General features: G+C 40.4%; 2 protein-coding genes across 2 annotated transcripts in view; both read left to right on the forward strand.

The window, feature by feature from the left end:
• The window catches only part of SMIM14 (small integral membrane protein 14), a 37,747-nt gene extending 34,168 nt beyond the window's left edge, over positions 1–3,579 (forward strand). The window contains exon 5 of the mRNA XM_027457231.3: positions 424–3,579. Coding sequence (XP_027313032.2) covers positions 424–456 — 33 coding nt within the window. The 3' untranslated portion in view covers positions 457–3,579. The remainder of the gene's footprint in view (positions 1–423) is intronic.
• A 6,722-nt stretch (positions 3,580–10,301) lies between these two features.
• On the forward strand, positions 10,302–24,264 carry UGDH (UDP-glucose 6-dehydrogenase). Its single transcript, XM_027457228.3, has 12 exons — positions 10,302–10,534; positions 10,861–11,029; positions 13,408–13,509; positions 14,812–15,012; positions 15,101–15,298; positions 15,812–15,959; positions 16,832–16,926; positions 18,797–18,927; positions 19,630–19,763; positions 20,729–20,820; positions 20,910–21,020; positions 21,679–24,264. The coding sequence occupies exons 2-12, from the start codon at positions 10,868–10,870 to the stop codon at positions 21,787–21,789; spliced, it is 1,485 nt and encodes a 494-aa protein (XP_027313029.2). The 5' UTR covers positions 10,302–10,534; positions 10,861–10,867; the 3' UTR covers positions 21,790–24,264.
• The last annotated feature ends 948 nt before the right edge of the window (positions 24,265–25,212 follow it).

Genomic DNA, 25,212 nt, shown 5'->3' on the forward strand with positions numbered 1-25,212 from the left:
TTTGGTTTTAATACAGATCACATTGCAGTCTTTTTTTTTTTTCCTTAAATTGTTTTTCCTGTGCTTTCTTCTCTGTTTTCTTGGAACTCTATTAAAAATGTAAGTAAGTCAAACCAAAGTGACTGTAGAATCACAAAGGCCAGCTCTGAGGTCTGCCATCAGATGGAGCTAAGGTGCATAGGTGCGTATGCATAGGTGCCTGAGGGTGGATAAGGACATTCTGTGGGCACTGTCTCTGGCTAGAACTGCCTCCTGCCTTCTTATGTGTCATAGATTTTAGGTAAGTAAACAAAATTATAGCATGAAAATGTGAAAAAGAAAAAAGTCTCCTGAGTTTTTTTCATTTTTACATTGGTAAATCTTCTTTTGTGAGGTACTATTCTTAATCCTGTTCATGCTTTTTTTCTTCCTTCCTTCTGCTAGGGACAAGAACCACCAGCCCCACCAGTGGACTAGAGCTTTCAGGATCAGAAAGGTTCAGCAGCTAAAACCTTGCACGACCAAATGGACGAAGTGACCAGATTACTCCAAAACCCCATTCAATATTGTTCTTTTTTCATTTATATAGAGCAGAATCCAGCAGTTATCTACACGAACTGCTTTTAGCTACTTCAATTTTAAGTTAATTTTTGCTTTGTATATTACTACAATCCCTGGTAGGTTATAATTTGAATAATGATAAGGTGTTGCAGGGTTTTTTTGGTTGTTACCATAACTGTGGACATTCCACTCAGTCTTGTTACAGTGATCTTAATTTCTTTGCAGTGGTTTCTGATATGCATTGAAAGAAAATGAAAATCCCTGTGCATCTATAATAATGGAAAAAATTACAGATCTTTCTTCAGATTAATCCATATTTTTTCCTCCAGTATACTTTTGAGAGTTATATTATGGTTGCAACTATTAGTTTAGTTGTGCTGTGAAAAAAAAGAAATTATTTTATATTTGCCCTGGGTTCAGAGCAGCTTTTAGCCTGGTCTTCGGACCACTAATATAGTTTTTAGGATTGTTGGCAAAAGCACGGATTTTCCACTAGAATTAAACTGTATGTTTGTGTGCGTGTGCAAAGAAGTGAATGTGATATAACTGCTACTGTCAAAGTCTTGACATATATATTGGGAACTGTACACAAAAGATATTACCACCAAAAAAGAAATTAATTTAATCTTCTTCTTTAATAAATGATGCATCTTATTCAATATATTTTCAAAAATATATATTCCAAAATCAGATTTATTTACTTAGAGACTTTATGAGAAATATAGTGAGAAGAACTTGGCAGAATTTTCTGTCCTTGTATAGTCGTTTAATAATCATTATTTTGAGTTTTTAGCCACGAAGTAATGTGGCTAAATGGGCAGGATGAAATCATACCAAGAGGTTACCAACTTCTGGTATGCAACACGTCCTGGATGTTCAGTTTTCTTCACTTGTACGTTATCAGCAATTCCTGACATTTCATCCTTATCTACTGGTTGTAATTGTAGAATAACAAAATTGCAGGTGACTACATATGGCATGTCTCTTCCCTCTACTACTTGTGTGTATGTGCGGTGTGTTTATGTGTGTGTATGTGTGGCTGTGCACGTACTGGTGCACATCTCCCATTGTAGCAAATGGGAATGACTTTTTTATGTACATTAATTTAAGAACATTTTAAAGATGTACAGAAAAGCAACACTGTATATTTTTCTTGATCAATATGAAAAATTGATGAGAATAATGTAAAGAACATTTTTATGTTACCAACATGAAGCTTCTTTCCATAAAGGTCAGTAGAACAGGCAGATGGGAATTCAAGGCCTTACTCTAGAAACCTTTATTTCATGAGGACTTTAGTTACAGAGCTGAAGGGACTAACTGTTCAGGTGCATCAAGGTTTGTATTGATGGGCTCTAACAAAAATCTCACATCAGTCCCGTGGTTGACAGGCACAGGGTTTTCCTCCTCAGGGTAAGCAGTGGGCCAGCTAAGCCTCCTTGCAAAGGTACAGTGTAGGCCTGAAGAAAGGCTTCTCTAGTTTGATGTCATCGCCCTTTGAATTTCTGTGGAATAGCATGCTCCCAAGCACAGGATGAGTTAAAAATCAAACGAATGAAGAAGATTGTGCCAGGTGCTCTCAGTGACATCCGTGTGTTGCCCTGTAAAGCAGTGGAGTTGCAGCAGAGAAGCTGAGTTTGTCCTGTTGTGTCTAATGGTGTCCAGGCCACAAACACTGTGTAAAGGTGTCACTGGGACAAGCGGTCTGACGGTGCTTGCTTTTTGCCTTGTACGTTTCTGTTTGGAATACTTGTTGGAACAAAGCAAGTAATTCGGCCTCATTTTGTTGAACCAACAAGGAAATATGTATAATCTACTACACTGACCTTTTCTCCAAGATTTTTTGGCCAGAATCCTTTACTACTGGATGCATAAAACAGGCTTCCAATTGATTTAAAAATTAAATAAATAAGTAAAAATGAAACAGGCTTCATTTCAGCCAGAGCGAGCCACTCCTCATCCTGCTGGAAGTTAGTGAGATTTACAGGAGACGCACCTCACTCACGAGGATTGTTCTTGCTTTATGTAAATGTCTCTGGATGTATTTGTAAAACGCACCATGTGCTCCCAGCTCTAGCGGTCTTGGCAAACAAATTTTCTGTTCAGAGTAATGTTGTGTTTTACATTTAAATGAACTGTCTTTGCTTGAAATTCCTCTAAGTAATTGTCCCAGTGATTTTATACCTGTATGCTTTCCCTCATGTAAATTGCTATTTTAAATTTTCTATGGAAAAGAAAATCATTGGAATATTTTATTTGAAATGTTTTACTGAAGAGCCAGGCCACTATCCCAAATCAAAATGTATGCCTTTTAAATTCAGATACTCTCTCCAAGACACAACCTCCAGACCACCACTCTTAATGAAAAATAACTAATGATAGGACTGTATTTTGCCACTCTTATTCATGTTAAGTAGTGCCTTACTCATCCAGTAGTTGCACTGAAGCTTGTGGGACTACTCTGAGATAATGTACTAGTAGCAGCTTTGGTAAGGGTGGCAGAAATCTGGCCTTCAGTGATGTGGTTTGCTGACATAACTGTATCATGGTTACAGGTGCTTATGGCAAATTTTGAAAAGAAATGTGGAAGAGATTAGTAGGATGTGAAGCTTCGGGATATAATTAATTCTCTAATAATGGTTTTAAGCTCAGATAGTAAGAGACACAAGTTGTAGCAACTTGGGAAATATGGAGGAAAGTTTACAATTATACCTTAGCTTAGAACTTTGTTAAAACAATAGTATTTTTAGAGTCTGCTTAACACAATTACTATACTCTGAAATGAGAAATCATATGTATTCATGTATTGTCTGCCGATCACTTAGCCTTGTAATGTTCATTATTGAAAAAGGAAGAGTGACGATGTGATGTATCTAATGTAAATCAGTGGTTTAAAATGTCTGAATTATGCCAAACAAAAAATCATCTGTGCCATTTGCGGTTTCCTAGTAATCTTTTACTGAGTACTTGGATTGGGATAAAGGGCTTGTACTATGCACTTTTTATTGACTAAACAAAATAAATAGCAATCATTAGTAAGCTTTTGTCTTGGTCTGTTACTTTGTATGAGATGTAGGACTGCGCCAACCTATGAATTTCTAAGGTGATTTGAAAGAAGTACCAGTAAAAATAGAAATGTTGCTGTTTCCTCCCTCCAGAGCACAAATTGCTAAGCGCTGCCCCAGCAGCAGTTCAGGTCAGAGGCGTATTAGGGTTTAAAATAATATACAACTATTCAGAGATAGTGACTATAAATACCAGAGAATCAGAAGCAAAATTTGAATTTTTCTTTAGTAATAATAATTTAATAACATGCTTTAGGCGTGTATGATCTCAGTCAGGGATTGTTAATGTCTGCTCACCAAGTCTGCCCATTTACTTGAACGTGAGATTACAAATATGAATAACCCCTAAAACTGAAACGAAGCTTTCTATTTCCAATTTTACTTTTAGGTACACTTGTTGAAATATTTGCCAAGAATATGCATACCTTTTGTGAAAAGTCATGCGGAAAGGAAATGAGAAGAATCCACAAATTTAAATTCACTGTGTTGAATGGATCTGCATAAGCCTGGCTGCTCAAGACCACCAGGCAAGTAGCAAAAATTACTCTGCCTTAGAGCCTGAAAAAACTATACAGCATGTTTGGGAGAGATGCATCAAACTGCAATATATTCCAGTAACATGAAGTGGATTCCTTGCACAAACTGACCACTTACATGTAGATTGTTTCCTCCTACCCCTACTTGTTCAGTAACAGCAAATGATGCAATTCACTGCAGAGACATAGAACTTGGGGCTGGGGAAGCAGCAGTGTCCCATGGTGAACCAAATCCTCACCTGCAAAACAGCACAGCTTAAAAATAAAAAAAATGATTTTGCATTTACAGGTTGTGTTATGTCCTCCAAGCTATAAATGATGAAACAGAGGAATAATGCAGTTTTCAGACTTATAGCTGCTTTAAAAATCTTGAATTTTTAAAAAATTTCTTCTAATATTTCTTCTGAAAAAATATCCTTTAAATCTAAGAGAAGATATGAGAGCCAGAAAAATATATTTCTTGAGCAGGTTGATGAAAAAGAAAAACAAACAAACAAAAAACCACTCCATATCATTTCAAAGGTCACAGCCAGTGGTTCAATTTAATAAATAAAATAAAATCGGAAAACATACAGGACCTCAGTTAAGAGCAGAACTTGTAGATGAAATGATAAATGATAGACTTGCCAGATGACTGGCAAGGAAATGACCCACAGAAACCCTCACAGGACTGGACACTACCAAGTGTAATTTGTATGTAACTATGTGTTACTCTGCGTAACACATAAAAATATGAGTTTTTTATTGTGGTGGGGGTGGTGAGTAAAAAATCTTTTTTTTTCAGAAAATGCTTCAAATGCTTCAAATGCTTTTTTTTCAGAATTCCTAGTTATTCCTAGCCTTCCTAGCCATTTCCATTTCATTTTCAAATGAAATTTGCCCCCTTGAAGAAATATTAGCTTGCAAATTAAATCACAAGCATATCTTATGTCTGACACTCCCCTGGCTGATTTCTTCTTTGGGCCTTCAGTATGTAGGAGAAAGAGATTAAGCCAAATTTGCTTTTAGCTATTCTAAAACAGTGGATCAAACCTTTACCTATTTTATGTGAAAATTGTTAAGGCAATGGGAGAACTCGACTAAGGAAAATCCTTCAAAGAATGCTACAAGATGATTTCCAGTGGGGCTATGATGAAAAGCAGTTCCCTATCTGACTTCTTATGTCCATTGCACTACTTTTAGCATTTAAAACTTCCTTATCGTTTTATTGAAACGGTTGTTATGCCTGAATCTCCCTCCTGTTGGGAGATTATTATGCTCCATATTCATAATGGCAATTCTGCTGCCCACAGCCCTGTTTCTGAAGGAAGAGCTTTGATGTCTGCTATAATGTTTGTGGTTTTCAGAAGAACATCAGAAGAAAAAAAAAAAAAAAGAGGTATTTACTAAACAATAGATAAGGCCTTCAACTGTAATCATGCCTGGGAGGAAGTGCGAATAATTTCTGTGTATACAAAGAGATTTAAATAATCTAATTAGAGGAAGGTCATATACTGGAAAACAAAACTTCGTCAGGCAATAAATAAAAGCATAGGGTTTGAAAGGACATTCTCATCAGGTTTCAGGGTGGTCTTTGATTTTTAAAGGTTATTTTAATCCTGCATGGGTTTGTGGTTTTATTTATGCTGCAGTATTGTCTGCAAGTCCAGCTGTCCAGATGTCCTAGGCTCTGTAGGCAAAGGCATGCTGACCCTGACCCCAAACACACGGCATCTGGGGACAAATTTTTCAATAACTGCAGTTTGGGTGTGATGGTTGTGCACCGTATCAGATTATTCATAAACAGTTTGAGCTTTTAAAGGGTCAGACCCAAGAGCAGAGTCAATGCTCTGGTGAGCAGCAGAGGCAGAGGTGAGACGAGTGCGTAGGCCGCGGCGTGCCAGGCAGAAAATGAGTTCCTCTGTCTCATCGTGACTCGTGGCTCTGCCTCTGTGCCAGGAGCTGTTATGGTTGGCTCCAAACACACGTGGGAGCGCTGGCACCCAGCTGCACGTCCTCCTTGCCAGTATCCAGAACTGCCGTATGGTTTTCGTCACACAGCTGCTCTCCTTTTCCAGAGGAGCGCACATGCCCAGTCCCACACGCCCCTGTGTAATCTATTTAGCTGCGTCTCCTTCCTTCCTCTCGGCTTTGTGAAACACAAAGCACGGATTCAGATACTGATCCAACAGGTCTGTGGGCAAGTCTTCTGGGTGCTCTTGTCCCTCGCTCTGGGACTGCTGCCCAATAGCTCGGATTTCTGTGTTGCATGGGGGATGTCCTCCTGGCTGGGCTGTGCGAGAAGCTAAAGCAAGGCTTTATAGACAATGGTGTTTGTTGAATCTGTGTCAGATGTCAGTGTCACACACTGGTTGCACAAACACAGCTGCCTTTAGTTAATGATCGGCTAAAACTGGCAGGGAATTAATTTGACATTAGACACTCACTATAGAAGACACAAAACTCCTTTCATATCCGAGGCTCCTTGCTTGCCTTTCCTTTCACCTCCAACATCAGGGTGCTGACCAGGAGATTACACAATCATGAACTCGTATGCTTTTTTTTTTTTATACCTTCCCCTCCCCTCATCCCACAAATCCTTCGTAAGTCATGATTTCTCTCTCGTGTCATGGAACAGTCTGTGTATGAGAGATGACGAGTGGCCCCTCCGCCCAGCTCTGGCATCCCCATCACCCTTAGCTCCATGGGTTCTGCAGGGGTGGAGACGTGGCCTTGAGCCCACCCCACCAGTTTTCACAGGAAGATAACACAGAACCAGATCTCACGCCGCGGGTACATGCTCTGGCTGCTAAGCTGTTATATTAAAAGGTTATTACCACTGGCCTTGGCCAAGTGTTTTTGAATGAAGCAGTCTTAAATCTTCGGCTTGTATGCAGCTTGACCCTGCTGCTTGTATGCAGCTTGATCCTGCTGGTGCTAGGCTTTGAGCACACATTAAAGACGAGGTCTCTGAGAGCATGTAGCAATGGGACTGCTCGTTTTCAGGACCAGGTCAAGTTTAGCTATGAGATAGGAAACTGAGCTGAATCAGGCCTGATTAGATTGAGGCAGAGCTGAGCACACAGAGACGTGCCTTTAGGTACATAGGGAGATATATTACTAAAACTTGAGTATCTTTTCTTTTTATATACTTTATAGACTTTTGGAGTCCATCCCCTACCACTAGGTTATTGACTAGGTTATTAATTCTGTCTGATGTGTAACTGTGTTCCAAGACTTCCAAATACCTCTAAAAATGCCTGTTGTCTTCAAGCATGTATGTATGACTCATGGTAGTCACCAAACTCTCTTGGATGTGGGTGCTTCCATGAAGTGCAGTGCAGGCTGTTAATATCAGGATCTGAAAAGGTGATCATATGTACATGAGCAGTGCTGTCATAAGTATAGATTAGTTACAGCTAAATTATTGTGCAAATGTCAGTCTTTAAAATGTAAAATCCTGAATGAATGAACAGTGACTCAGCAGTCTTATCAGTAAGATATCTCAATTTGTGATTCCAAAATATCACACAGGAACTTAAATAAAAGGAAAAAAAAAAAAAAAGATGAAAGGGGAAAGCTTGGACTCAGTTTGCAGGAAACTTATTTAGGATAGTGACAATCCTTCACTGATGCTGTTGTTTAACTGAATGGATGACCCACCAAGATATCTTTTCAGCAGTTAGCTAAGGGAGTATTTTAGTTTAAAACCTGCATAATATACATATTAAAATCTTAAATTACAAAGCCAGACTGGTCTACTGTGAACATCTATTTTGACATCCTGTATAGCACAAACCACAGGATTTACATAAATTAATTCTTTTTTTTTTTTTTCCACTAGAAAATGTATTTTAGAAAAGCTTTTCAGAGATGGACAATCTCTGAACTGTGTCAGTACTTATTTATTTCACTATTAGAAGACATCTGTCTTGAATCAGAATTTGTCAGGCTAAAGAAAAACATATACCTGAAATACCATTCCTCGTGGTATTTGAGTTTTTACCCCTGCACTGCAAAAAGACTCACAACTTGCATATAGCCTGCAAAAACAAACAAACAAACAAACAAACAACAACAACAAAAAAAGCAGAATTCACACTTATTTTAAAATGTGGCCAGAAGTAAACCAGCCTCATCTGTTTTGCCTGTAGCCCAGGGCTGTGTTTCCCAAGCAGCAAGCTTCAGAAGGTTCAAAGGTATGCCCCAAAGCATTACGGAAGCTTTATTGCCTCTGTGCAGTGTTGTAAAACATTCTATATACTGGTAAATGGTGGGTCTGCCTGAACAAAAAATAAATAAATTAAATTAAAAAACAAACAAAAACAAACAAACAAACAAACAAACAACAACAACAAAAAAAAACAACAGTAATTTAGCAGTTAGATTATTCAGTAACAAGACATTGTTACTTTCATTCCAGTGACTTCAAGCCCTGTGTTTTCCCCCTCCCGGCAGTGCCCTAACCACTAGAGTAGAGGTTACAGGGGGAAACAACAAAAGCAGTCCCCTTCCTAGGGACTTTGTAAGGACTGTGTAGTCTTGCCAAAGAAATTTCGAGATGCATGTCATCGGCAGGCAGTGTGACAATGTAGTCTATCAAGAAGGCCCTTTGCTAAGAAAAAAGACTGGGCTCCATGACTTGCTCCAAGGACTGCATGCTGAATGTGCAGAGACCAGATGAAGTCTGGTCTAGTACAAATTCATGCATTTTTAGCTATTCTAATACAGCTATTTTAGCTATTCCAAGAGATAGATAGGCAGGGGTTTTGAAGATGACAGTATAGATAGGGCTGTTGGACTGACTCAGGAGTGAGAACTCACTGTGGTTTAATTTGCTTAGCCTAGGATTGGTCTTCCCCAGAAAAAAGGATGTGTTCAAAGTTGAGACATCTGTGCAAATTAGCAATGAGACAAGGCATTACTTGTCTTTACTTCAGGATAAACACAGTGAACCCTACAGCCTCGTCAGGGAGCTGTTTGGCTAACCACACTGACCCTACCAGGATCCTGCACTGGGACTAGAGCTTGAGTAGGTTCTTTCAGTCGAAACACACACATTTTGTGGTACTATTTCTAAAGGACCAGTGAGTTAGGATATGTTCTCACTTAGGTAAGCACAGAGTCTTCTAGGGAAAGAGCAGATCTTTTTTCAGAGTAAAATAGTAACACAGTAAAATATAAAACAGAAATACTGAATCCAATCTGTTTTAAACATACTTGAACATCTATGGGTGAAAACGCCATATGAGAACAAGGCAGTACTTATCAACACTGTCAGCTAGGATTTACATGTATTACCCATCTAATCTGGAAACATTTGACATAGAAACAGTGATCTCTTAAAAGCACGAAGGCTACAGTATTGCAGTTGTCACACAAAAGTAATCTTCTAAGTGACTGGAGAAGGAGGCAGGAGATTTTTCACAATCTTTCCAATCCCAAGGTCAGACAAAGTATAACAGAAACACACGGCATTTATACAAAGTCAAGAGTCATATCCAAGAACTTTGATACAAACGGGCACCGGATCCTTGGGCAGTGCCCAGATCATGAGAGCAAGAAAGTGCAAGCTCATTGTAGTGCCTTACTGTGGGACTTTAAACGCTGGGTTTTTATTGTTAGCTGTCCACGCTTGTAACAACACTGCTTTGCTCAGAGGGCCCTGTAGTACAGGAGGGAGAAGGAATGATGAATTTATTTGGAAAGGGGTTGCCCAGGGAGGTGGCGAGGTCACGGTCCCTGAGGGCATTCAAGGGAAGGTTGGACGCGGTGCTTAGGGACATGGCTTTGTGAGTGACACTGGTGTTGGGGGGTGGCTGGACCAGACGATCTTGGAGCTCTTCTCCAACTTTAATGATTCTGTGCTTCTAATTTTGTTTCCTGGTAAGCACAGCCGAAGGACCAAACACGCTTCACCCTCATATTTGGCCACCAAAACGCAGCCCTCCCCTCACAACCCCCTGAGGCGGCACAAGAGGCGACCCCGGCGCCACCCCCTCCCATCGCCCCGAGCCGAGCGGAGCCCGGGGGGGGCTCGGAGCTGCCCGCAGCCCCCTCACAGCGGGGGGAGGCCGCGGAGACCCCATGCGCGCCCGGGGGCCCTGCGGCCCCTCAGGGCGGGGCGGGGCGGGCTCGGCGCCTGAGGTGTCCGGCGCCCATTCGCCGGCGGGGCCAGAGGAGGGCGGGAGGAGGGAGGAGGCGGGCGGGCCCCGCTCCGCTCCGCTCCGATCTGCTCCGCCCCGGCCCCGCGGGAAGGGAGGAACCGGGGCCGGGCCTCGCTCGGCTTTCACGGCATGAAGCGGCCGCCTCAGCCCCGCGGCGGCCCTTTAAATAGCCGCCGCCCGGCTGGCAGCGGAGCGTCGTGTTGAGCTCGCCGAGCATCCATCGCCTCAGCCCCGCTGCCCGCAGGCTGTAAGTGCCGCGGCTGCCGGCCTGGCTCCCTCCCCGGGCTGCGGAGGCCGCGGCCGAGGCGCCTCTCCCCTTCCTTTCCCCTTCCCTTTCCCTCCCTCCCCGCCCCCGGCCCTTCCCCGGCTGAAGGGGGGTGTTTGTGCTGCGGGGTGGCCTCCAAAAACGCCTCCTGGGTGCTCAGGATCTGGAAGCTTTGCCTATTAATTGTGCCTCGCGTTTAGGATCCCGCTGCACGGACGCGCTTCTTTGTGGCAGCCCGGCGGAGGAGCAGGGATGCTTTGAGGCTTCCTGACCCCCGCCTCTCGCCTTTCCTCTCCCCTTCTTGCCAGAGCCATCATGTTTGAAATCAAGAAGATCTGCTGCATCGGTGCGGGCTATGTCGGGGGGCCAACCTGCAGCGTGATCGCCCAGATGTGCCCCAACATCACCGTCACCGTCGTGGACGTCAACGAGGCCAGGATCAACGCCTGGAATTCGGACACGCTCCCCATTTACGAGGTAAAGTCATCTCCCTGGTATCTCTCCTCTCAGCCAGCCCTGCGTCTGCTTCCCTTGCACCACATGGCACTTCCTCGTGGCCCACCTCTGAAGCTCGCTCAGAGTAGCACAATGACGGCCTCCAAAATGAGCCGCTCATTAAGCCAGATTTTGGAAACAAGAATTTGATATCTGGTGTGGGAGGGTGCTTAGAGGTTATTTACCAATGGCCTAGTAATGACAAACATCACTGTTTTCCTAGTGAGTTGTGCTAAATCATGCTGACTTTCTCCTGCCATCTATTTAACCATAACGTAGTGCTCTTACTCAGTTATAGATATCTGCTGTGTTATTGCACAATATTGATGTGTAATTGTGGGCGATAAGCTTGTTCTGTTCTGAATGCTGCCAAAATCCAGCCTGTGCTGCCCATCTTAACCGTGTTGTTAGATGAGGATGGTCATGTTCCTGTCTTACTTATACTATAAACCTCCAGTTTAGCCTAAGGGTCTTAGGACATATTAAAATGATTTCTAAAAGCATCATACTGTTTTTTCCTTTGTTACAGAAGGCCTTTAATTTGAAAGTGTAGTAAGTACTTCCCTAATGCTAAAAAGGATTTCTGCCCTTCATTCTTCTCTCCTCTTCATTGTTTCATGAGATATAATTGTTCTAGGTTCAGGTTCCATTCTTATGTGGGAATGAAAACTTATCTCATTTGGTTCCTAATGACGAGGTGCTGTTACTAGCAGTTACTGCTTCTTCTGGCTATAAGAAGTCTTCTGAATCCTGTCTGTGCTGTAACACTTAGTTTGTAAAAGTAGTAAAAAATAAAATAAAATAGTGTGACTACGCAGAGATGAGTAGACTTCCTTTGTCAAGCATATTCAAAGGAAAATGTGTGTAATGGTCAGATTAGCAGGCAAGACTTGAACAAAGATCACAAAAGGAAGTACTTTGGTATTAACATGTAGACTACAACACTTAGAGTTTAAGTAAAAATAATCTTGTCTTTTTTTTTTTTTTTTTTTTAAAGCTAAAAGCGCACACAATTAAAAAAACTAAACAGCACAACATCTGTTTCCTGGAACTGTCCTTTCCTTACAAAGAATGTATAAAAACTGCCAAGAACTAGTTCAGACAGTTGTAAATTTGAGTCACTGCACACAGAGGTTTTTGTATTTTTTATTTCATTTTTTTTTCTTCCCAGTGTCAGAAGGTACAATGAAATTCTTTCACTCTCTATGAGCTACCTCTCTATTTACATCCCAATAAGGCTATAGATAAAATATTTGACGGGTTATTCTGCCTATGTTGACCTTTCTTTTCCTTTTCAGAGAGATATCTGGTATAAAGTGAGACAGCAAAAATGCCTTGCATAAGAAAGCTTCTACTTCGTTTTCCTCTCTCTCCCTACAGTGAACCTTTGCCTTCCTGGCACTTATTCAAATACCTCATGTCATGATAGGCATCTCACAAGTTAGGGACATGATTGCCGGGTTACAGTGTGTGTGACTTTATTATCAAACAGAATATAAAGGCTTCTCTTATCTATGACAAACATATCTAAACTAAAACATTCTATAGCCCATCCTAGTACAGAGGCTTGTTCATGTACACGTGACCTGCTCCCCTTGTCTGAGTGGAGGTGTTGAGGGAAGGAAAAGTGTTCTAGCACTGTCTGTGTATCTGGAAAGAATCTCATCAGATTGTGCCCATGATTCTTCCACACTGCAGGTGTGGTTCCTGGATAAATTTAGTATTTAGTCTGGTAATCTGGTACAAACGTGTGGTAGACACAGGAGAGAAGGACAACTCCTTTTTGTCAATCTGTTGCCTCTTTCATTGGATTTGAGGTTGTTAACTTAGTGTAAATTGATTCTGTGGGTTTGTTTGTTTGTTTTTAAATAGTGAATCAGTTTGTTAGATCTGAGTTTACTTGTTTGGGAGATCATGGAATGTGTAGCTGAGGGACAAGGAGAGTTGCAAATGCTTTTTTATTCCCTGCAGCCTTGGGAATATTGTAAGACTTTGTTCTTGAATCTACTTAAAGAACCTGTAGAGTGATGTTAATTGTTGTTCATGGCAGTAGAGCTAAGCATGTGAATAACTGGAGCCTAAAACCTGTTGTGTAAATAGCAACTCAGTGTGGCTGAAATCTGAGACTGTTTTGAGTGTCTTGACTAAGAAAAGGGTTTATTTATTTTTGCCCCTGTATAAAGCTACATAAGCTTTGCTTTACATTTGACAGACTGAAAATATGCCACACTGAGCAGAAAAGTCTCTATCTGAAATTATATGCTGCCTGTTTGGGCATGTAATTCTACTGTTCTGTATGCCCCAAAAGACTAATGTACTGCATTAACCATAACTGTTCTTTTTTTTCTGCTTTTTTTCAGCCAGGGTTAAAAGAAGTGGTAGAGGCCTGCCGAGGAAAAAATCTCTTCTTTTCTACCAGTATTGATGATGCCATTAGAGAAGCTGACCTTGTATTTATTTCTGTAAGTTTAGGGGGTTGTGTATGTTTGTATCTTATGTGTTGCTTTTTTATGTTGGGAAGAGGCCTTTGTTTTATCGTATGGGTTCGTTTAGCCATGTCATGTCGCTGTCACAGATTTCTCCTTGTCTTTCTGTACGCTGTGGGGAAGAGCAGTAAACTTCTTATCTTTATCTTGCACTTGGTTTCTTGTAGCCAACAGAACACTTGGCAGGCCAACAGGCCTTAAGTCAAAATGATAACGCTGATGTTTAGCTTGATTAAGTATTTGGGGCTCTAGAGCAGGATTTAGTGCAGATCTGTCACTGTAGTGTACTGAAGGCTAGGTTTGATATGATTCCAAGACTGGGATGCAAAATCATATACTGAGCACTGGTTACAAAGGTGACTTACTTCTAGAAGCTGTATATTAATGGTAGGAGCTGGCAGGAATTTTCCTAAATATCCTTTAGGAGGCCCTGATATTTTTAAGCTGTTGACACCTCTAAGAAGCAGATCCAGTCAAACATTAAGCAGTGTGACCTCTCTTAGTAGAGAAGGTTGTACCCAATACAGAGTCCAGAAGGACTGGCTTCTATTCATCTTGGTGAAGATCACAACTGAGACTTGTTACTAAAGTCCTCTTTTCTTGAGATCCTCTCTTTGTTGGGCACCTCAGTGCAGCGCTCTCCTGATTGGTATTTTTCTCCATTCATGAAGGCTAAAATGAATGCTACTTGGCTGGAAGACTGCCACTAATACAACCCATGTGTGGCCACCTGGGTTCCGGTCACTGACTTGTAAAATCACAGCAGTTCTTGTGTTGTTGCTATTTCCTTGAGTTTCTAATAAAAAAGACCCTTTGTCTTAATCTAAACATTTTCTTTTGTGTATAAAGTGATTTTCAGCAGCTCTACACCTAGATTTAAAACCAATGCAAAGTGGGTTTAACTGCCTCACTAGTTGCAAGACTCTTATAATGTGAATTTTAACACTTCCTACATTGGACAAGAAACAAAAGATGGCTGTCTGTAGCAATAAAGAAATTATTGCTGTGTCCAGGATAGGGCCTAAGCTTCCTAGAAGCCTGCAGAGCTGTTATGAATTGCTTTTGTTTGAGTAGAGGCCAGTGAGCTTACTTTGGAAGACAAGATGGGTAATTGAGAGAGCTAATAGCTGTTCATCTGATAGGGCAACTGGAGTAATTGAGGGGCAGAACCAAACTGGGTTCAGGGAAACAAAGTGTCTGTCCTAACACAGGACCAACTGAATAGGTGAAATTGAGAGACCTATAATGTTTCTCCTCTGCCTATGTATCTGTAACTAGGTTAACACTCCCACAAAGACCTATGGGATGGGAAAAGGCCGAGCTGCTGACCTGAAATACATTGAAGCTTGTGCTAGACGAATTGTACAAAACTCCAATGGCTACAAAATTGTCACTGAGAAGAGCACAGTGCCAGTTCGTGCTGCAGAGAGCATTCGGCGGATATTTGATGCCAATACAAAGCCTAACCTGGATTTACAGGTAAGCATAATCTTTGAGTTGTGTTTTAAGGGTGCTGGCTTTGCTTTTTAGCTGTTCTTTATTTCACGCTTCACCTGTGTGCTTGCAGGTGCTGTCTAACCCAGAGTTCCTCGCAGAAGGAACAGCCATCAAGGACCTGAAGAACCCGGACAGAGTGCTTATTGGTGGAGACGACTCTCCAGAGGGACAGAAAGCTGTCCGTGCACTCTGTGCTGTTTATGAGCACTGGGTGCCCAAAGAGAAAATCCTCACCACCAACACCTGGTCATCAGAACTTTCTAAACTGGTTAGTACTACTTACGACCTGTCTCTGTAGTGGGTGAAGGATGCAAGTGAGATGAAGCTCTTAAGCAGTTCACTGAAACTGATTGATGCAGCTAGGAAAGACAGACAGGGTTTGGAGGACCCAGTGAATGTCAAAGGATATTCATCTTTTCCAATGATCTTGGTTGATCTAATAGATAATATCAATTTTCCATGAAATCCTTGCCTCACATTTATTGCTGTGTCGTTACTAAATAAACCATCAGTACTGCAGAAACTGGCTACCTTCATGAAATGTTTCCAAGTCTGCAAGTTAAATATTGAATTATTCTGTTTAGATCTCATTAATTAGCTGTACATGTATTAATACATGTTTAATACATGTATTAAACTGCTTATTACTATTTAGTCGCTCAACAGAGCTACATAGTACTGGAGGAAGAATTACTTTAGTATCTCACTCATTGACCTGTGGGCTCTCTGGTTTCCAGAGGAATTAAGTTTTCTATACTATGTTGTTTTTTCTTATCTACAGGCAGCTAATGCTTTCCTTGCCCAAAGAATCAGCAGCATTAACTCAATCAGTGCTCTGTGTGAAGCTACGGGGGCAGATGTTGAAGAAGTAGCAAGAGCTATTGGAACAGACCAAAGAATTGGAAATAAGTTTCTGAAAGCCAGTGTTGGTAAGTGGAAACTCTTTTTTTCCTCCTTTTGGGCTTCCATTTATTATTGCAATAGGTCTACTAATAGTGCTTTGAAATACATAATCTGATAATCAAAAAATCTTCTACAGCACAGAAAAATATTGCTGTAAGGTGCTAGCATAAAAATACTTTCTGGTGAAATGTATAGGATGGAGGGTGTTCTAGACTAGGTAATGTGAAGCACAAAATCCACACAAAATAACCTTATTAAATTAACCTCTTTTAGAAGTCCACGCAAGAGTGGAAGTATACAGTAAATACACTTCCAAATTGTATTTGGTTATTATAATTCATCCTACAATGTGTTGCTTCTGGGACTCTGAAGTTCTAAGGGTCAAGGATCCTTCTACTGACTTTTTTTTTTTACATTCTCTCTTAGCTGTGGTGGTCTTTAAGTTCTTGGCTATGATTAAACAGCCATTTGGGGTTGGGGGGAAGGGGAAGAACCTAATCTTTGCATGCTTATTCTGAGAAATAGTCATACACATCTCTAGGTGGGGGGTGAGCAAACCTAGGAGCTTGTCTACCCTCTATTGATAAAAACATCCTATTATCTAGAGACTCTTGTGATCCATTGAGACAGGTTTAAAACTTCTGTTGACTTAATGGGATCCGAAGCAGACATTAAGGCTTTTGTAACTGACGAAGTAGCTCCAGGTGTTGGACTCTGAAAGATCCCTAGGGGTTTTCATTTGTTAGCAGTGACATCCTGGGGGGGGGAGGGGGAACAAACAAACACCTATAATGCTGACTGTCAATGATTGCCAAAAACTATTTGATTATAAAGACTGGGTTAGAATAGTACCTTACTAATGCAAGCCACCTGTAAAATAACCTTCTTCTTTTTTCAGGGTTTGGAGGTAGCTGTTTTCAGAAGGATGTCTTGAATTTAGTGTACCTTTGTGAGGCACTGAACTTACCTGAAGTAGCCAGATACTGGCAACAGGTACAAGTTTCCTTTTCACTCTTTTTTTGCCATGGGGTGTTGTTTCTTCAGCTCTTGAGTATTGTCCACATGTACACTCTGTAGGCTTTATTTGGAGTGAATTAGCTTGTCTGAACCAAATGGATTGGGAAGCTGTTTGGAAGTAGCAAAAGAAAATGCAAAGTACAAGTGTATCTGGACTCCTAGTTCTGGCTTTGCAGGAATCTATTCCCCAAAAAGTGAAAAGTATTCTTTTCTAATTATCTGAAATGTGGCTGGATGTTACTCATAACTCCTCAAACTTGTGAAGGTTAGTCATCCTTCAGTTTACTCAGCATAAGATGAAAGCAGACCATCCCTGGAGCAGTGGGAGCTGCAGGAACTAACCACAGCGACTTGATAATCTGGTGAAGAATGGTAAAACTACTAGTCTTTAAAGAGACAAGAGACAAATTGGTTTGGTTCTTTGTCCTCTGAGATCATAAGGATACTTCCCTTATGCAACCTAGCTGAAGTCTTGGCAGCCCAAATGTGTATGAACACTTATGGCTTGCTCTGTATGTTTTTTTTTTTTTTTTTTTAATTAGCAGTGAACCCTTTAGGCTTATGTTAACATAAATGAACTAGTTTAAAACTTTTATTGCTTTTAAGTTCTCTTACCCTGGTTTAAGAGTAGTTCTTTGCAGTGTTTCCATATTACTTAAGCTGTGGACAGATCAGACAGGAAGACTACCTTATCCTAACCCTGCAGCAGCCAAAGTGCTGTGCTCGCATAGTGTGATCCCTTACGTGCACCTTCTTCTTCAGAGCACTGTCAGCTTGCAGAGGTTCATCTGTCCCAGCCCACAGTGCCCAGGTGCCCATGTAATGCACATGGGCAATAAGCAGCTGTGAAACCAGTCCCTGCAGCACGAATATGGCACTGTCAGTGGACTGAAGTCTTCACTTGACAACATACATACAGAAAGCAATGTATCCCTCTTGCCCTGTCACCTGTTAGGCTTATGTTCCCCATCACCACCTTTCCCTGTTGAATAATCTCCCTGCTTTTATTTCCTTTCCTCAAAGAAACCCAGCTCACCAATATCCTTCTGTATTGTTCATACCTTATGTTGCATAACATCAGCCACCAGCTATGTTAAGCTTCTGTTAATTCCTGCTTTGAGTTGAATTATACTCTTCTATTGATTTCTGACACTTCCATGTCAGTTCATGGTAAACATTGACTAGGTGGGGAACCTGCCTTCCCTGTTCTACCAGCGATCTGGTGCCCTGTGTGTCCAAGGCTGGGGATCAAAGTTTGAAGCAGGCTGGGAGGAAAGCACTAGAACAGCCAGGCTGAATGAACCTACTTCTGTGTAATAACAAAACCAAGACGCTTTCAAGTCTAGTTTAATCACGCTAGTTTTATGCACCAAAATCAGTTAAAATGTATTAAAAAAATAAAAAATAAAAATCTAAAGTGTTCTCACAGCAATCAGATATGGCAGGTAGGAAAATATACATCTGGCAATGGGATGTCCATGTGACATCAGGTACTCTTAGCACTGAAACTGCTTTCCATGTTTCTGCCCGGAACGAACAGGTAGTAACTTACTTTTTTTTAACATCACAAACCAGAAAAAGCCTAGCCTTTGAACTAGCTGATACAAGATGGGGTGTGTATGTATATAAATGCATTTGTAGTCATTGATTAAAATTGTATCTATCTCAAAGTGATAAATGAACTGAACTTACCTTTGGATTATTTATGATGCTGAGTAAAAATACTTGGCTTTCTCTTTCAAGTCTCTTTTAAACTTGCATGGCTAGTTTGGCTTCGATTATTAGCAGAATCCAGTTACAGTTTAAAATGGCTCTCTTTTAAACCACGATGTTTTTATAATTTCAGGTAATAGACATGAATGATTACCAGAGGCGAAGGTTTGCTTCCCGTATTATTGACAGTTTGTTCAATACTGTCACTGATAAGAAGATTGCTATTCTAGGGTTTGCATTCAAAAAGGATACTGGGGATACCAGGTAAGACAGTGAAATCAGTGTGCTAATATGGATTCCCTACTCTTGTTACAGCTGTCCAGCTAAACCAGCTCAATTCTGTTAATGAAAACAGATCAAATATGGGATCCTTAACCTCTTTTTGAATGAACTGCTTTGTTGTATGGATAGTGGCTCCTAAATGGGTGAGACAACTGATTCTTGGTCTCTGTAACATACCTGAATCATTCAGAAGCTAGAACAGATAACTCACTGTGTTTAGTCCTTAACTTGCACAGGGCACAATTGTTTGAGTCCTTCCTTCTCCACAGTAAAGAATGCAAATATTTTTTTCAACTGACTCTAAATTGTTATTTGAAAACAAAATTTCAGCTTTGTTTCCCCAAAGATGTTTAATTCCTTCTTTCTGTAAAGGGCAGACTTTATAAAACTCTCCCCAACTGCACACTTATGAAAGTGATGCCTCGTTACTTATGGTCAGTAGGAGTGCTGGGGCGTACTGTCTTTCTTACATGATTCAGTGAAAGAGATGTAAGCTTTTTTTATATTTTTATTTTGTATTATTCTTCTTGGCCTCCCTCAAAATCTTTAATTTATTGTTGGCATGGATTATCACTAATGCAAAACCATTGTAAAGGCTCTGGCATTGCATATCATGACACTTGAAGACTTGCATTATTTAGCACATAACATCAGGTTCTTCAGCTGTTTAATTCTCTTCCCTAGGGAGTCATCCAGTATCTACATTAGCAAGTATTTAATGGATGAAGGAGCAAAGCTCCACATCTATGATCCCAAAGTACCTAAGGAACAAATCATCTTGGATCTCTCACACCCAGGTGTCTCAGAAGATAACCAAGGTAAGAATGCTCATGTAAAGTTTCCATGCACCCTGCAACAAGAAGAAACCCCCCACCCTATTCTCAAAATATGCAAAGTCTGTTTAAATACTGTGTATTCATTTCACCCTGGCAATGATGTGCTGCTGGTTACACTTAAAGTAGAAGATTGGTATGGTTCAGGAGATTACTGTAACGCTTCTCCCTTAGCCTTTATAGGCAAAGGCTAATTCTGTTCTATTGTATCATTTCTTTTAACAAATACTCCTTTGAATATATGAAAGAGTTTTCTCTGCATAATTTAAAAGAAGAGAAACAAGAAGGTCCAGTAGTAGGAGAGATTAGTGTTATTCTGTGAACAACTTTGTGTGCAGAGTCCTATCTTGCCTGCCCATGTAAAGCAGAAGTGAATAAATAATTCCAGAATTCATTGTAGAGCTTTCTCCTGGGTTGTTTCTAGTGGTGAAGAGTGGCTGGAAACGACCTGTGGTGAGGAAGGTGTGTGTTATTTGACATGTCCTTGAATTTGAGGATGATGGGAGGGTTGCCTCTAGGCAGCTGCTGAGGCAGGTATGATAAATGCAGCCTTTAGTGTATGCAATGAGACATGGATTTTTTTTTGGTAGTGTGAAGTGAGCATTGAACAGCAACTGTGGTATGCTGGTGTTGTAGTCTATAACCTTTGAGAGTTGGCATTTGACCAGTTGATAGTAGCTTCCAGTTCTAGAAATGCTCCTGACTATGTTTAAATCAAATTTGAGTGCTTAATTTCAAACATTAAAATACCAGATTCTATTTGGACATCAGATATAAATGTAATGAAAGCAGCTTGCCACTTTGTCATTAAATAATGACATAAGACATCTCTAGATAAGTGACCCAAAACTCACCTTTTTTGAATGGGGTGACAAAGACCCTCTTTCAAGGAGTGCACCAGATTGCCACAGATGTCTGCAGAACAAAACTTTATTTTCCTTCTGTTACAGTGTCTCGCCTGGTGACTATAAGTAAAGATCCATATGAAGCCTGTGATGGTGCTCATGCCCTTGTAATTTGCACTGAATGGGACATGTTTAAGGTAAAAATATCATCTTTAAACTTAACTGAGGGAAAATAAACAGTGTCAAGCTACATATTTATTCTGTATGCTTTAATTGCTTTTTACAGGAGCTGGATTATGAACGTATTCACAAGAAGATGCTGAAGCCTGCATTTATCTTTGATGGTAGGAGAGTTCTTGATGATCTTCATAATGAGCTGCAAGTCATTGGCTTCCAGGTAACCAGCTGGGTGATGCTTCTGGGGTTTTTCTTCTGCTTCTGCACAGCAAAATGATGGAATAGCAAGGGGGTGAGGGTAGGAGAAACTGTTCTCTTCAGGAGAGGCTTTAAATTTAAATCAATCTGTACTTGTCTCTGTTCACTAGTGCGCTTTTCCTTTAGTACCTTTCTGGTACTTTAAAAACTCATACTCCTAAACACCAAGCTATGTTAGACTCTGCCATCAATATTCAACAGTATAAGCATGCCTTGAAAAATGTCTAGTAGAGACAGAATTTGTGACAGCACAGTGACTTCTATCATGGCCATAGACCTTCCCTCTTGGTATCTTTTATTTTTTTTTTTGAACTGATAGTCTTATGGAAGATAAGGCGCACAAATGCTTAAATTTGCAGGATGCAGCTCTTTAGATATGTGAAGTGGGAGCCCCTGAAAGGCTTTTTCTTTTCCTTTAAATTTTTGTGCTTTTATTTTCAGTTTCTGTATTAATACTTCCATTAACTCTCCCTGGGCACACTGCTTTATAGCTTCTACTATGCTAGCGTTCATCAAATGTAGTCATCACCCTGGTTTTAGTTCATGTATTCCTCATGATTCTGCCTGTGTGACTCTGCTACTTTGCCATGCTCACTTGCTAAATGTGCTTTCTCTTTCAGATTGAAACAATTGGGAAGAAGGTGTCAGCAAAAAGAATCCCTTTCGCTTCTTCTTGTGAAATTCCCAAGTTCAGCCTGCAGGACCCACCTGTCAAAAAGCCTAGAGTATAATGTTTAGTAGGTACTAAAGGAACTATGTGGACCTTCTTAAGGATAATAACTGTAAGCCTATGCTTTTTTAAGGAAAAATATTTTTCATAAACTAAAAGCAATTTTACACTAGAAATGGTACCCGGTACATGTGAATTCAGTCTATTTTCAAATCTCTATTTTTATAGCAATTTTTTGGTTACTGAAGATGGTACTGACCTGTTTTTAATAATGAAACAACCTTTTAAGTGGAAAAGTTACCATCAAACTGCAAATTTTTGCTTCCAGAAATGTTCCTAAATTGCACTTTAAATGTTTCAAGTGATGTGGGGGAGAGAAAAAAATGGAACATCTTTTTACTTCAGTCCAGTTGTAGATAGTGATCAGGAACTTTGGCCTTGCTTTTTAAAATTTTCCTCTGGGGTTAATTCTTTCCCCTGTTGAATCCCTGCTTTAAATGGCAGTGGAGTCAAATTTGCTTAGAACTTCTCTCTTAATAGGTTTGGGTTGAGCCCTAACCCAGAGCTGACTGCAGCCGTAATGCCCTGATCCTGACTGGGATCAACAGGCCCGGGTGCGGTCTGAGCTGTGTCTGTTGGGAGGCCAGATAGTTTTGCAGACATCTATCATGTCATTGGCAGTGGACTAGCAGCCATGAACTGATCCACTGGTAAATCTCGCTTGTGATTCTTGGTTGTCTTGCCTACATTCCATGTGCAGCACGTAAATTATTGAGTTAATCAGATTCCTGGGGCAAGTTTTTCCTCGGTTACCACAATACAACCCATCTTCAGCAGAGGAGCATTCTGCTTGCTGCTTGTCTGAACGTTGAATTTAAGCAGAATTACCTTAATCCGGTATCAGCCTAAGCAGAAAGCAAATGGTAGCTTCAAAGCTACCTGATGGTTATTTTTTTTTTCCGTCCTTTCTGCTTATACTTCAACTGAAAGCAGCTTTCTTAATGAATCTGCAAAACTTATCCTCTGCTGTTCTGAAAATAAAAATTCAGCCCCATATGTTAGTCAGCTTTCTACCTCATTTAATTAGCAGGAATTAATGGTTCCTATGTATCTTGATACTTTTGCCTTTACTTTATTTTTACTTGTTTTTATTCTCAATTGGCCAGTGCTATTAAAATCCTTGAGATTATGAAGTTTGTGTTTGGCTTGTTGCATGGGGTTGTGAAAAGGAGTGCAGTTCTAGAGAAGGATGACCATGAACCGGTTTCAAACTAGAAGGCATATAGAAGTCTTAGCTGAATAATAGTAGTGTTGGGATGTCTTTTTAAAAATAAATAAATCCTGTAACTAGTCACAGAACACCTCCTGGTTTTATTCAACAGCTGTGCCTTCAAGTGTGCTATGTCAATAGTTGTACTGGAAGCACAAGATCAGCGACTTGGTAATGAGTCCTGTCACTGTAACCATTCACCCACAGCAATGCAGATGCAATGTGAGCTTTAGGACAGATCTTTGAAGACCTCAGGAATTTATACACCAAACTGAGGAGACAATGCAAGGCAGTGTTACCTGCTCTGGTGGCAATAGCTGTACTCCTGTGCCAGATGCCCTCAGATCCTGTACCTCAATGGCTTCTAGAGGAGGACTTGCTAAGTAGCAATTGTTCAGTGCTTCGGGCAAATGTGCCTCGAGCTTTTTGCTGCATCACAAGACTCGTTTGAATATGTTATAAGATAGCCAAAAAGAGTGGAAATTATGGGAGCTTAAACTCCAACTATCTTCCATCAGGACATCTTTTCTTCCTGATTCATTAGTGCTGCTTTCATACAACACCCAGAGAGCAAGGACCACCCTGTGGTGCTGTAATCAAAAGGGGAAAATCACACCCTTTGAGCAGGCAGACACCTTCTGGGCTTCCCCCAGCAGTACCAGAGGGCAAGCCGGTAACTCCTCCTTGGGCATTAAGAGGTTTGAAGTAGAAACATGAAACGCTTAAAAACTTCCTCTGTGAAAATCACACTAATCTGTGGGGTAACTCTAAACCGGGGAGTGGCACATGGTTTTCTGGAGATCGCTAGGTGGTGACTGGTACTGGTGTTTCTCTTGCTTTCTTCAGTCAACTTTTTTCATCTGCTGCATTCCTTCAGTGGGACACTGGGATCGTGGGATGAGTCAGGTTTAGCAATCTGAACAGCTGGTGGTGCATGCCTTCAGGATACCAAATACCTTGCATATATGCAAGAGAACCTTGCCACATGCCAAAAGAAACATGTTCAGAAGCTTTTGCAGCACTGTGAATAACCAGTTATCCTCTTCAGAGTACGGTTGCCAGGGAAATAGAGTTGGAGATGACTTGTTCCTGCTTCAAAGGGTTTGTGCTCACAAGTAATGCATGAGGTGGTTCTTAATGGAATTGAGTCTGTGTTTATGGGATATTAGAGCATGTAACTCTTGATGAGAATTGTATAATATGAGTAATAGACTTCTATGCTCTGTTTTTTGATTTTTTTTTAAATAAAATACAATCCAACATTAATATGGCTTTCCATCACAAAAGCGTGACTGTAACAGCTGAAGCAAATGTGGTTTAATGCAAGCCTACTAACAGCATATGGACTGCACGTATGCATGGCCTTACTCAACATGTACTTAGACAAATCCACGTGCCAGACAAGATGTACTGTTTTTTCTTCTGTATGTATTTAGCTCTTAGTCCAGATAAAACTAGTCTGGTTCCTGGCATGAGGTAGTCAAGAATACTGCAAGTGAATAGAACAAACACATTTTTGACCAAGCCAGGAATAGTTAGAGGAAAACTTTCCTAGCAGCTAACAACTTTATAACTCTCTTCATCCCTTAAAGTTCTTCTGTTGGAGGTGATCTAGAATTTATAGTATTCTATAATCTTGCTCAACAACTCAAATTTTAAATGAATTGTAAAAATAATGCAGGAAGTAACGGGTTACCTATCATTGCTTAGTGTCATTTTTCATTACTTTTTTTCCCCTCCTGATTCCAAGCTGAGAGTTTTTATTGCAAGTTGATCATCATCTTTAATAAGAGCTTGTCCCATGTTGTAGTAAAGAAACATTTTTTTAATTTTTATGTAAAGGGGACACCAGTATTATTCCCTGATCAAATAGGGGGGAAAAAATCAAAACTATTCTTAAATGAACATTTGCTTTGTTGATTTAACCTAGAGACTAAGTCACACATGTAGCAATTCTCCAGTCAGCTGCATAAGATTTAATTATGCTTCACACATTGTAGTAGACTGATATAATGATGCTAAAAAAAAAAGCTATTCTCTTAAAGAATCTGTGTCGATTTGAGATCATATTCCCAAATGCGTTTATTTTCCTGCTTGTGAGGAAAATTATTGTTGTTATAGTACTTTATGGCTGTTTTGTGAAACACTGACAGAAGGAAGAGATTGACATACAGAAAGAAAATGTCACTAACCATGAAACTTCATCAGAAACAA

This window comes from Anas platyrhynchos, chromosome 4 (assembly GCF_047663525.1).
Source record: "Anas platyrhynchos isolate ZD024472 breed Pekin duck chromosome 4, IASCAAS_PekinDuck_T2T, whole genome shotgun sequence".
Lineage (NCBI taxonomy): Eukaryota > Metazoa > Chordata > Aves > Anseriformes > Anatidae > Anas > Anas platyrhynchos.

Excerpts from the sequence above, each read along its gene's own strand:
- UGDH (XM_027457228.3), top strand. The coding sequence starts at position 10,868 with ATGTTTGAAATCAAGAAGATCTGCTGCATCGGTGCGGGCTATGTCGGG. Across the intron at positions 15,013-15,100 it reads AGCCTAACCTGGATTTACAG|GTGCTGTCTAACCCAGAGTT; the intron begins GTAAGCATAATC and ends GTGTGCTTGCAG. Across the intron at positions 15,960-16,831 it reads GTTTCTGAAAGCCAGTGTTG|GGTTTGGAGGTAGCTGTTTT; the intron begins GTAAGTGGAAAC and ends TTCTTTTTTCAG.